The sequence below is a fragment of the Sciurus vulgaris genome (assembly GCF_902686455.1).
Source record: "Sciurus vulgaris genome assembly, chromosome: 16".
Classification (NCBI taxonomy): Eukaryota; Metazoa; Chordata; class Mammalia; order Rodentia; family Sciuridae; genus Sciurus; species Sciurus vulgaris.
Genome location: NC_136477.1, coordinates 316,790 through 329,049, shown reverse-complemented (window position 1 = coordinate 329,049; position 12,260 = coordinate 316,790). Strand labels below are relative to the sequence as shown.

Sequence of the window (12,260 nt, the reverse complement as noted above, 5' to 3'; positions counted from 1 at the left end):
AAGATCTCGTCTTGTCCACTGGCAGGAACACCAGCCAGAGGGGATGAGGAAGTGGATGTCCAGGAAAGCCTGAAATGGGAGGAACAGTGCCACAAGGACTTCTGGGGGAAAGCAGGTCCAGGCAGGCACCATGGCCTGTGCAAAGGCCTTGAGGCTAGATCACACTGGCTTGGGTGAGAAGCAGAGAGATCTAGGGCTTGGGGGCCACAGTTGACCCCTGGGTAGTCCATACTGTTCTGCTGCTTTGAACCTCGTGGGTCCCATTGCCTCTGAGGAAACCCCCATGCCCTGCTGTTTCTGGCACGGGTGGCCCAGCACTGGACGTCAGACCTCCTCCCTGCCCTGCTGCTCACAGGTGTCCTGCTCCAGGCTTCCCTCTGCTGCACCGTCACAGCACTTCCGAAGCCCCCCCGCAGGTCCAGCTCACCGAATGTGAGCAACGCAGGATTAGGACCAGGGAGGTGGACTCAAACCAGGAAGCCCACCCCGCACTCAGTGAACATCCAAGCCTTTGCCTGGCCAGACTGGGCCCAGGTTTACGTGGGTGAAACTAGGCTTGGGAAGGGGCAGTCGGGCAGGTCTCAGCCACACGCAGCCCTGAGGTGGGTGGTGGGTGTGGCTGGCTGCAGCGCCCAGCCTATCTCCTCAGTGTCTGCACAGGGAGGGAGCTCTGTGCTGTCCATTTGGCATTTGCTCAGGTTTTCTGTCCTGAGGTGGAGAGACCCATGTCTGGTGACCCCCTCCTCTAGTGATTCTGCTTCAGGGCTCCTCACCCCTCAGCTGTGCCAGGCAGCCACTCCCTCCTGGGCCTCAGTGCCCCCAAGGCCCCAGGATGGTGGGAGCACAGCAGGGCTGGGAGGCAGGGGGCAGGAAGGGCCGGGGTGGGGGGGAGGCTGGCAGCAGTCAGCCTGGAGCAGGAGCTGGCCACCAGCTGCCAGTCTGGGTGGAGTCCAGCCCATGAATGAGCCCCTGTTTGTGCAAGGCCGCCTAGCCCTGGCCCTGCCCCTCTGCCCCCTGGGGGCTGGGACTGCTGAGACCCCACAGTTCCTGGGGACCCTGGCTGCCACCTCCCAAAGGCTTCAAGCGCTAGACGAAGGTCATTCATCTGGTGCGGTGGGTCCCCACCTCACCCCTAGGAAACAGGCCTGTTTCGCAGCACTGCAGACACCTAGCAGTGGCCTGGCGCTAGCCAGGGCTGCGCAGGACAGGTGGAGTGCCTGCGGGCTGCACGGGGCACACGTGGGCAGAGAATCCTGGAGAGCAGCCCCACCCTCACCTCATGACCTTGTCTGGAGGCTCTGCCAGCCCATCTAGGTAGAGGGAGCAACACAGCAGGACGGGCAGCGCTCGGCCCCCAGGGAAGCAGCCCCAAGCAGGCTGGGCTGGGCAGTGTCCCCGGGTGGGCCATCCAGCCTAGGCATACCACAGGTACCAGTGTGCCCCAAGTGGGCACCCCTGTGACGGGTTGGAGTAAATGGCTACCAGGTGCTGCCTGGGACTCCAGGCCTTATGCAGGCAGGTGAGGACTCAGGTGGGTCCAGCTGGAGATGTGCAGAGGCCAGGCAGCCAGTGGCCCAGGGCTGGGCCATGAGGGGCTGGCCCAGTTGATCTTCTGGGTGGGATGCCCACGTGCCCTGGCAAGGATCTCGCTGAGTGCATGGGGCCCCCTGGTGGCAGCGGAGGAGAGGGCATGGTGCAGCCCCAAAGTCATCCTAGGCTTCTGGCCAATCTTGAGGCCGATTGCCCTAGGGATGGGCCACGGGCCAGGATTTTCCTGCTTCTCTGGATCCACTCCCCACCCTGAGATATGCCAATTTCACATCTGACCAGGTTTCTGCTTTCCTGGGAACTGGGGAGGAGTGTTGCCAAAGGCCGGATCTCTGCTCCAGGCCCTCGCAGGGCGCTCTCCCCTCTAGAACCTGTACCCAGCAGCCAGAACAGGCAGGGGACTGGGGCAGGCTGTGTGCAGGCAACCCCTTCTTGAGGTCAGGCCCCCTTCATTGTGGGCACTACCCATAGTGCCCTCAGGCCTCGGTTTGTGTGTGGTGCTAGCGACAGAACACACCCCCTCCATTTTTCTCTTGAGACAGGGTCTCGCTAAGTTGCCCAGGCTGGCCCCAAACTTACAATCCTCCTGCCTCAGCTTCCTGAGGGGCAGGGAGGCACCCAGCAAGGCAGGGACTGGCAGGCAAATTGTCTCACAGGCAGCTGGAGTGAGGCCCAGGCCACCCCCTGCAGAGGTGCCGCCTGTTCCTGAACCTCGCGGGACTCACAGGGCAAGACACTTGGGCTCCAGGTTCAGAGCACTTGGAGGGGACAGCAAAGAGGCTGCCCACAGGCCTCCCACACCTGTGACTCCACTCACTGCCCTGGGTGCTTGCAGGACGGTGCCACCCACAGGGTCCTGCCACCTGCGGTCATCACAGCCAAGGTGAGCACAAGGCGGGATGGGGTCAGTCTTTATTGTAGGGTTCCCACCAAGCCCGACACTGGAAGGGGGCGCTGCTATCCTCACAGTTGGAGCTGGGGAGTCCTGGTGTCCTGTCCCCTGGCATGCAGACATTGGGAGGGAGTGGGGGGTCACTTGGGAGCAGTGAAGGGGTCACTCTGCAAGTGAGTGAGTAGATGGACAGGCCCCCCTCCACCACCAAGAGGTCTGAGCTGTCCCTGAGTCGCTCCTGGGTCAAAACCAGACCTGCAACCCTCACAAAGAAACAACCATGGAAGCTCAGGGGCAGTTACACAGCGCTGGCTTCAGATAGGCAGAGGGCTGAACCTGGGGGCTGGGGGAGGGCCACACGCCCACCCGGGAGCCCAGGCATGGCCAGAAGACTCAGACACTTGGGCTCCAGTGACACATTTAAAGAGGAGAACACCTACAGCAGTCTACGCGTAAACCCTACTTTGTCTCAACTAGAACGGGAGCAGGGCTGCACTCTGGCTGGCTTGCTCTGGCAGGGTGGGCTTTCTCGGAGGTGAGAGGATCCGGGATCTTGCACACGGGGATGGGCTCCTGCTGGAGGCACAGATGCACACACTGGGCTCCAGCACGCGGTTCCCGTCCTGGGGTGCCTGGGGGGGCAGGGGTCCCTCAATACCAGCCCCACCCTGCACCCTGGGGCCAGGGGTCCCAGAGCCGCCGTGCACCTGCTCAGGTGGCATTCCTCTGACGGACGCTCTTGCCCTTGTCGTTCACATGGTGCCCGCTGCTCTTCCTGGGGACACAGGGCAGGGCCTCAGGTCACGTGTTGGAGGACAGAGCGTCCCCAAGCCCCACCACGCCTCCGCAGCACCCTGCCGGCCTGCCCGCCCACCGAGGGCCCAGGGAGGTCTGGGCCCCACCCTGGAGCTCCCGACCCTCCCTTGGTGCTGGGACTTACAGCGGAGCTGCGCCAGCATCGTCATCTGTGGGTGCAGCCAACATGGAAGAGAGGAGACGGGTATCAGTGGGCCACGAGCGACAGGCCCTTCCAGGCAGTGGCCGTGCAGGGAAGCTGGTACTCCCACCCTCGCCGTGCACCCCAAACGCACTGTGGCTTTGGCCTTGCCCGCCCCCTGGCTAAGGAACAGCCAGGCACAGCCCAGGGCCCTGTCCCATGCAGGCAGCCCACATCCAGGGCAGGCGTGAAGGCACCGCGCCCAGCACCAGCAGAGGCTCAGGGCTGCCGCCTCACGGCAGCCTCGTCAGGTGCTCGGGGCCCCAAGCCACGCCATGCAGTCAAGGGCTCGCCGGCCCCACAGCCCTCAAGCCTGCAGTGGCCAGAGGGCACCTGGGGGTGCAGAGAGCACCACTTACCGTGGAGGATGCCAGCTTGTGGCCGAGGGAGGAGAAAAGGGGCAGTGAGGCTGTGGGCAGCCTCGCCTTCCCCAGGGCCCCACCCACCCACAGGCCCCCGTGGCTGCCGCTCACCATCCAGGGTCTCATCCGGCTTTCGCCGCTTCTCATAGATGAAGATTATGGTGACCAGCACCAGCACCTCGGCCACGATGCCCAGGAAGGGCCAGAGGGCGGCCAGGCGGCTGCGCACGCGCAGTGTGATCTCAGCCCGCGCTGTGCCCTCCTGGCTGGTGCCGTTGCACACATAGGTGCCAGGATCGGTGCCCATGTCCAGGTTCTGGATGTGCAGCTCGGACCTGGCCTCTGAGGAGCTCACGTAGAACTTGCTCTGGGAGCCGTTGGCGATGACCTAGGGGGACTATGTCAGACTGGACGGGAGTTCAGGGTCCCTACCTGTGGTCCTGCAGCCCCGGGTGCCCAGTGTAGGCCCTCACCTGGTAATGGGAGCCGACCATTTTGTACCAGGCCCAGTCGGTGACGGGTGGGTAGGAGTCTGACTTACAGACCAGAGTGACTGCCTCCCCCTCATTGGCGTGCTCAGACTTCTTCACAGCCTTAATCTTGGGGGGCCCTGGAGAGACAAGGAGGAAGCCTGATGCCCAGACCCTGCAGAGCTGCTCCTGGGCCCCTCAGCCTCCAGGCAGAGCCCCACCCAGGCCCCGTGCAGGTGTCCCCTGTCATGCACTCACCGTTCACTGTGATCTCAGCCCTGCCCATGGACTCAGGAAGGAAGACACAGAAGTACCTGCCCGAGCCGTCCTCCATGTCCACCCTGCAATTAGGCAGGGGTGAGCCTGGTTCTGCAGGGTGGGGTGGCCCTGCACCTAAGAACTGGGGCCTCTGGGTGCCTGTGGCCAGCAGAGGGCTGTCCTGACCCAGCCTCACAGAGCCCTGGCAAGGCTGTGGGCAGCAACCTGCCAGGGATGCCCAGTGAGGAGGGGACGTGGACCAGAGGCGGCCCCAGCCCTAGTTAATGAGCCTGCTGCAGCCACCGGCCTGCTCTGTGCCCATGGCCTGTCTGCTCCAGTAAGCCCAACACAAAGGGCCCTGTGCTCCCAGCCAGGAGCCCCAGTTAGGATAAGGCCCCGCTGCAGGGGTGGGCAGAGAACAGTACAGTGCTCGGCTGCTGAGGCCTCCCGGTGTGCAGGGCCCCAAGGAGCACCCTGAGGACATGGTGGGGAACAGGCCAGGTGGCACCTGTGTCCCCAGTGTCCAGGGTGGCCTGCCCACACTGCCTCCACACCTCAGAGGACACCTGGGGCCTCAGGCCCTGGGGGCCCAAGCCTGCCAGCAGCAGCCCCCACTCACTCAAACTCTGTCTGCAGGTTAGACAGCGTGTCCTCCTTCAGCACCTTGTCGCCTTTCACCCACTGGTGACCAGTGACCGGGGCAGCACTATGATTCAAGGCACAGGTGAGCCGTGTCTTGGAGCCAATGTTCTCCACAGAGATCGAGATGGTGCCCGCTAGGAAGCCAAGCAAGATGGTCAACACAGGAAGTGAGGACCCCGCTAGCCACCAGCGTCCTCACTGCAGACCAAGGCCACTGCCCCATCCAAGGCGCCTCTCCTGCTGCTGCAGCACTGACCTGAGGAACCTCTGTGGATATCTGACTAGCTCAGGGTAGACGACGCCTCCCAAACCCCCAACAAGGGCCAAGGCATCACCTGCAGGCCTGGCCCTCACGAATGAGGGACACACTGCCGTCCAGGACAGCAGCCCCATGCTGGGGCCTGCTGAGACCCTCACCCTCACCTGCTGCAGGGCTGAGGGGCAGCCAGACAGCCCTGCTCCCAGCAGAGCAGACCTCCTGGTTGGCTGCGACATGCCCTTCAGGAATTGACTCTGAAAGCATTTACAGCTAAAGCTGAGACGCCCCCAGGGTTCTGGAGGCCCATGCCTGGGCTGAGCACAGCAGTGTGGACGCTCAGTGGCAGGTCCTGGACCCACTGGTCAGACGCACAGGGGAGACGGGCCAGCCAGGATGGAGGGGGCTGGGCAGGCACTGGAGAGCAGGGCAGATGGACGGAAGGGACGGAGCAGGATGCAGAGAACCCAGAGCAGAGGGCAGGGCCTGCCTGTTCCCGCAGGCTACACCAGCACCCACTGAGCAGCAAGCCCACCCATGACTAGGAGAGTCCCTGGGTTCAGGCGAGAGGGATCTTGGTGGGGAGCAGGATGGAGAGCTGGGTGGGGGGCATCTGGGTGCTACCGAGCAGGAGCCAGGGGCCGGGTGGCACAAAAGGGAAACTGAGGCAGGCACCCTGGCCACTCACGTTCGAGGACCACCACGCTCGCCTGGGCACGGACCCACTTGACCCTGGGTGCCCGGGTCAGGTGGTTGCGGTCGGGGTCGTTGCTGGCCCGGCACTCGTAGGTGCCTGCGTCCTCCATGGTGAGCTTGTCGATGGACACACTACTGGCCGCATGCTGGTGGTAGGTGGCGTGGATGTGGATGCGGTCCAGCCGAGCGCCATCCCAGAGCTGGGAGCAGGTGTCATTGGGACCGTTCCCTTCAAACCACCACTGGATCTCGGGGACAGGGCTGCCCACGGCCTGGCAGTGCAGCTCCACACGGCCCCCCGCCCACCCCTCTTGGGAGAGTGGAGACTTGACGAAGCCGGCTATGGGGAAAGGGTTAGTGCCGCCATTACTATGAGGGAGGAGAAACCTGAGGGCAAAGGGTGAGTGCCGGCCAGGACGTCCACACCACAGGCCTGGGCACAGAGCTGGCTAGGGCTGTCCACAGTGAACACTGCTTCCCTCCAGCTTGTGGGGAGGAGCTGGGTGCAGCAGGGTGGGGAAGAACACTGAGGCCTGGAGCCGGTGGAGCTCAGCTCGGCACACGCCCACCTGGGCGGGATCCTTGCTGGGGACACTAGCAGCACAACTACAAGATCACAGATGGCTTCAAACAAGTCACAAGGCCGGAAGCTGGAGGCTGTGGCTGAGGCCTGTCAGAGCCCTCCTGACGGTTCCCACAGGCAGCACCTCACTTTAGCCCGTCCCCTCCATGGAGAGACACCACCACTCAGAGACTCCCAAGCACGCGCGGGTCCCTCTGCCCTTGAGGCTTGGATCAGTCCTGGGGCAGATCAGCCCCAGAACCCCACAGGGCAGGCCTCCCTCCCCAAGGACACACTCAGAATTCCTGCAGGGCAACCAGTCAGGCAGACATGGAGAGCAGCCCAAATGGTGGAGGAGCAGGCCCTCCTGGTGGGATCTTAGTCCCCGTCTCTGGCGACCTGCAGGTTCTTTCTTTGAAATGGGACAGAAGGTCTCAGAACTACAGAGGGCAGAGGACACTCAGATCCCTCACTGCTGCCACTGACACATGCGCCCTGAAACTGCCTGGGGCAGAGCACGTCTGCAGATGCACAGGCAGGTAGGGGCCCCAACTCCCAGGGCAGGAGAGGTCTCAGTCCCCCAGGTCCCAGGTCCTCTGCTCTGGAGCAAGGCAGGCACTTGCCCAACTGAGTGGTTTCAAGACCCGCAGGCAGGGCAGGGGATGACAGAGTTAGCGATTGTTGGCAGGGCCATTTTTATGAAAAGATCACCTCCAGGTAACCTACATTTCATGGGAGACGAGATTTCCCTGACTGCAAAACTAGCAGCTTGGGGCAGAGTGGGAGCAGTGAGTCAGGGCAGGAAGTGAGCGCCTTCCTGCTTCTGGGCAGGGCGTTCCTTGGCCTCAGAACCTGCTTCTGGGCTCAACCTTACTTCCCCAGGGGCTTCTTGGCAAGTGGCTCCCAAGTTGCCACCTCGGTTCTCAGGCTGACCCTCACCTGCCCCAGCCTCACCTCTCTACCAGGCTCCTAAAGAGGGGCTGTAGATGCTGACATGCCTGGACATGGCTGCCCTGTCTCTGGGGCTACTTGGGCCTAATGGTCACACACCAGGGAACCAGAGGAGGTCTCTATGTTTCAGTCTTGGGAATGTGAGGGGTCCTGTGGGAAATGAAGCCAGGCTCCGTGCGCAGGTCCACATTCCCTCTAAGTGGCCACAGACACAGGAGGGTGCAGCCTATGGCTGCCTTTCACTGGGCAGAGCTTTGGGGGTGATGCCAGCACCCAAGAGCAGAGGCCATGGGGAGCCCTGTCCCTCCACTACCCGCCTGGAGAAGACAAGACTGGAACCTGCCATGTGATCTGCAACCCACATCCAGCACTCACCTTCATCTAAAAACAGCCACCCTCTCTCCTGCCACTTGCAACCGGGCAGGGCATGAGGCCAGGCCGCTGCAGGCTAAGACCGTATATGGTAGAGGGCCCCTCCCAGAGAGCGCAGCACGGCCGCCCACGCCCAGCCTCCCTCCTCCCCCACGCAGAGCTGCCAGGAGTGGGAGGACGTGCTGGGAGGCTGGCTGTGGGCATGTCCCCTCACCTACCCATCTCCTGAGGCTCAGGTTAAGTCAAATGGCTAGCAAATGCCACCCGGGGCGCCCACCTTGGCAGGGCCCAGTAGGAGCTTCTGAGGGGCAAGCTGGCCAAGAGAAGCTGCACTCAGAAGAAAGGGGCTCCACCCCAGCACCACTACACCACAAGACGCAGGATATCCACTCTGTGTGGGTGGGCTATACACCCTGACCCTCAGGCTGAGTCCCTCCAAGGGCACAGGTACAAAAGTGAGTCAGATGATCAAGCACAGACACACACCCCAGGTACCCCATACACCTCCCACACCACTGAGGCTCTGCCAGGGACACATCAGTGCCACAAAGCTCCCTGTGCCATCCAGGGGAGAGCAGGGGGTCTGCCAGCCGTTAGCTTTCTGTTGGCAAAAACTGGCTTGGGCTTGGACAAGGCAAAGGTCCTCCACCCACTTAGCCACTGTAGGCGGAGCACTGAACCTAACCCAGAGCACTGAACCTAACCCAGGCAGAGTCGGTATGGCTCCAGCCCCTCCCCCCTGCAGTTTCTCTTCCTCATTCACCTTGTGGGGGCTCCAATCTGCATCGCCCCAGAGAGCAAGCCTCATTGCTGGGACTAAGGCCCTTGCCTGGGAGGAGGCCAATAAAGGGCCCTTTTAATTATGGACCGAGGAAAACATTAAAATGGGTCAGGAGCACTGGGTGAAGCTTCTGCTATTGGCAGCCCCCTCTCTGGCCCTTGTCCAATGCCCTGCATCCACTGCTCAGGCACTGCTGCCTGGCTAAAGCCTGGGCCCCCTGCAGTAGAACACCAGACCCCTGTGTTCTGCCTTCATTCTCTGTGTGATAAATCTTAACCCAGTACCAAATGGGGGGGGGGCTCAAATAAAGGAAGAAAATTCCCCAATGAAGTAAGAGTGCCATCTTGCTCTTCTGGAGAAACACCCCTTGGCCCTCTTCCCAGAAGGCCCCTGTGTGCAGCACAGAGCACCAAGTCTGCCAAAACAGCACTTCCTGCTTTAATCCCAGAAGCTGAGGCAATGTTGCTTCTGCCTTGAACACCTGACTCCCCTCCTAGGCCTCCATTTGTCCACTTGTAAGGGAGGAAATGGATTGGACACCATCTCACTCTGCCCCAGATCAGACAACATTCAAGAGAGCAGTACAGACCAGACTCAGGGAGCACAAGTGTGTGCCAGATGGAGACAGGGTCCAAATCCCACCAAGAATGATAATTCCTCCAGGCCCAGTACTGAGAGTGCCAGAGCCATTCCTTGCATGCGGTCCCAGTGTTCATCTGCGCACACAGCCATTTTCCAGATGGTGCCAAGCCCTGTAGGAGGAGGTCGTGGCTCCAGCAGCACAGTAACAGAGGTGCAAGAGCTGTCTGCATAACCAGGCAGGATGGGTCACCATGCAGGCATCCCACAGGCCTTGCAGGGTCCAGACTGTGGACATGGGCTGGGCAGGCACTGGACCAGCTGGGAGCCCCGATCTCCTCGAGAGGGGCTCCTTAAGCACCCAGAGTTGAATCTCCTTCCCCTGCCAAAGGCCATCGCCAATGCCTCTGAGCCCTTCTTCCAAGAACAATCTTTCCCCTTTCTGGTCAGACAGGAGAGATCATCTCCAAATATGATCAGGGACTTTGCACCCACACTTCCAAGAAGGGACACTGGGGCAGCTCTGACTGTCACTGCCACCCCCAGGAACTCCCCAAGGTCTTCCCTTGTTTGCAGGAACCAGCAGGATCAGGGGCTTCACACTTGGCAGCACCCCTCCACCCTGCCCCCTTCTGTTGAGGCTCCCTGAGGCATAGGGTGATCCTCAGCCCAGGGCCCCCAAACCTCAGGATGTCACCCCCCAGGTGGACACCTCCTATACTCCTTCTCCCCCAAGTCTTGGGAATGCTGCCCCAGGTATGACTGTCTCTCAAGGACTCCCAGCATCACTTCTCACCCCCATCCACGGGGTCCAGGACTCCCCAGGATATCCCCTCCACTTCCAATCCCCTAGGTCCCCCCTCAGAACGCCCAGGGGTCCCTCTCGGCACATCCTAGCCCCAGCCGCGGACCCCCTCCACTCTCGAACCCCAGGGGCCCTCTCCCCCTCAAGCCGCGGGGACGTCGCCCCAGGCACCGCAGTACGGCGAGACACCCCAGGGTCAACCTCTCCACCCGGTCCTCGGGGTGGGGACCTCGGGCGGCGGGCCCCTGCTCCAGGCCCGGCCCCTTCACACCTCCCGGGGACCCGCGAACCCGGCCTGCTCCTCACCCGCCGCGGAGGCGCCCTGAACGCCCAACAGCGCCAAACCCAGGAGCAGCAGCGTAGCCGCCATGTCGCCCGTCGTCCCCGCGCCCGTCCCTGTCCCGGCGCTATAAGAGCGAAGCGCTGCCGGGCGCGCGCACGCAGGTGGCGTCACAGGGCGGGGCACGGCCGGACGCCACGCCTTGCGCACGCGCGCACACGCAACGTATGCCCGGCGCCGCCCAGCCGGCTCCTACTACGGAAGCCGCCCGGGAGGCGGTGGCAGCATCACGTGACCCCAGCGGGCCACGCCTCCGGCCTGGGGGCGGGGCCGTGTTGCCGGACGGCGGGGGCGGGGCCTGTGGGAGGGGCGGGCTTCGCGGCTTCTCGTTCTGTTGTTTATTTATTTATTTTGGTACAGGGGATTGAACGTTTGCCGTCCTGGGGATTTGAACCCAGGGCCTTATGCTATATCGCCAACCTCCCCAGCCCTTTTTTGTTGTTAGTTACTTTTTAGACATGGCCTCGCTTGCTGAGACTGGGCTTTGAACTCCCAGATCCTCCTGCCTCAGCCTCCCAGGTCGCTGGTTTACAAGCGTGCGCCACCGACCCGCTTGCCCCGTTATTTTTAAAAGTTTAAGGTTGAAATTTTGTGAAAATGGCACATTTTTGGACATGAGATTCAAATAAAGCTTTTGTAAGTTAATTTTAAAAAGTAAGTTTTAGCTTATTTTTGTTTTTTCTTCCCTTTTTGGAGGTATAATTTATATCTGTAAATTTCATCACAATAAAAGGAAAAGCAGGTGCTAAGTTGGCGGGGGGAGGGAGATCCCCCACCACAGCAGTAGCCGGTGGGCCTTCAGACTAGACCCAGAGGGAGAGCGAATTATTTCTTAGCATGTTTCCTGTACAGGTTTTGGGCAGTCATACAAAGGAAATTCAGATTTAACTGGCCGCCAGTTTCTGTGTCCTTGTTTGGGAACCTGACCCTGGGGTCCCCATGTGCAGAAATAACACTTAACTGAGGACAGAACTTCAGACAGCCCTGGGTGAGAAGAGGGGGCTCTGCCAGGCTTGGGGGAGTAGCTGCTGGTCCCCAGTGATGACAGAAAGCTTGAAGAGAAGGGACTTGGTCAGAGTAAAACCTTTGTTTTTCTTCCTCCTCCTCCTTCTCTCTCTTCTTTGTAATGTGCTGAGGGCTGAACCCATGTCTCTCAAGGACACCAGCAAGAAAGTGAAAGACGGTCCACAGAGAGGGGCATTATCTTCTGATCCGGCATCTGATAAGGGGCACGTCTAGGGCATAGAGAGGACAGGATTTGAGGGCTGGGCTGGGCTCAGTGGTGGAGTGCTTGCCAGGCACGTGGGATGGCACTGGGTTCCCGTCCTCAGAACCACGTAAAAATGAATAAAATAAAGGTGTCGTATCCAGGAAAACACACACACACCTACGACTCAGCGGTGGAAGACAGTGGTGCAGTGGGTGTGACTCAGCATGGACCCTGGCCGACGTGAGCACCAGGCCCTGGGTTCAGCCCCAGCACTGCAAAAAAATGCAGACGTAGACAAAGGGGCAAAGGGTCTGGAGCCCAGGAACCTCCAGATGCAGGAGCTGCAGTGTGTGTGTGTGTGTGTGTGTGTGCGCGCTCACATCAGCCACAGGGGACTTGATCAGGACCACAGCCCAGCTGCGGCGGGGACCCACCTGCCAACTCCCAGGAGGGCTGGGGTCTGATAATCAGATGGTGGGTCTGGTGAGAATCTGGAGTTGGAACTTCCACATCGCTGCCAGGGATGTGAGATGCATGGC

General features: G+C 61.2%; 1 protein-coding gene across 3 annotated transcripts; it reads right to left on the bottom strand.

Annotated features, from left to right (window-relative positions):
• Positions 1 to 2,443: 2,443 nt before the first annotated feature.
• Positions 2,444 to 10,605, bottom strand: BSG (basigin (Ok blood group)). 3 transcript variants are annotated; one of them, XM_079116598.1, is made up of 9 exons: positions 10,478 to 10,556; positions 6,114 to 6,461; positions 5,147 to 5,303; positions 4,528 to 4,610; positions 4,273 to 4,409; positions 3,911 to 4,187; positions 3,381 to 3,405; positions 3,148 to 3,215; positions 2,444 to 3,072 (listed from the first exon to the last, which is right to left on the bottom strand). In XM_079116598.1, exons 1-8 carry the CDS (start codon positions 10,539 to 10,541, stop codon positions 3,152 to 3,154), a joined length of 1,155 nt encoding a protein of 384 aa, XP_078972724.1. In that variant the 5' UTR covers positions 10,542 to 10,556; the 3' UTR covers positions 2,444 to 3,072; positions 3,148 to 3,151. The 3 variants fall into 3 exon arrangements, with proteins under 3 accessions (XP_078972724.1, XP_078972723.1, XP_078972722.1); XM_079116597.1 differs by lacking the exon at positions 6,114 to 6,461 and having other exon boundaries at positions 10,478 to 10,605; XM_079116596.1 differs by lacking the exon at positions 10,478 to 10,556 and having other exon boundaries at positions 2,444 to 3,013; positions 6,114 to 6,364.
• Positions 10,606 to 12,260: the final 1,655 nt, after the last annotated feature.

Coding starts and splice junctions, on each gene's coding strand:
- BSG (XM_079116598.1), bottom strand. CDS start 10,541: ATGGCGGCTACGCTGCTGCTCCTGGGTTTGGCGCTGTTGGGCGTTCAG. Junction 4,188..4,272: donor TGGTCGGCTCCCATTACCAG/GTGAGGGCCTAC, acceptor TAGTCCCCCTAG/GTCATCGCCAACGGCTCCCA. Junction 3,406..3,910: donor GCCGGATGAGACCCTGGATG/GTGAGCGGCAGC, acceptor CTGCACCCACAG/ATGACGATGCTGGCGCAGCT.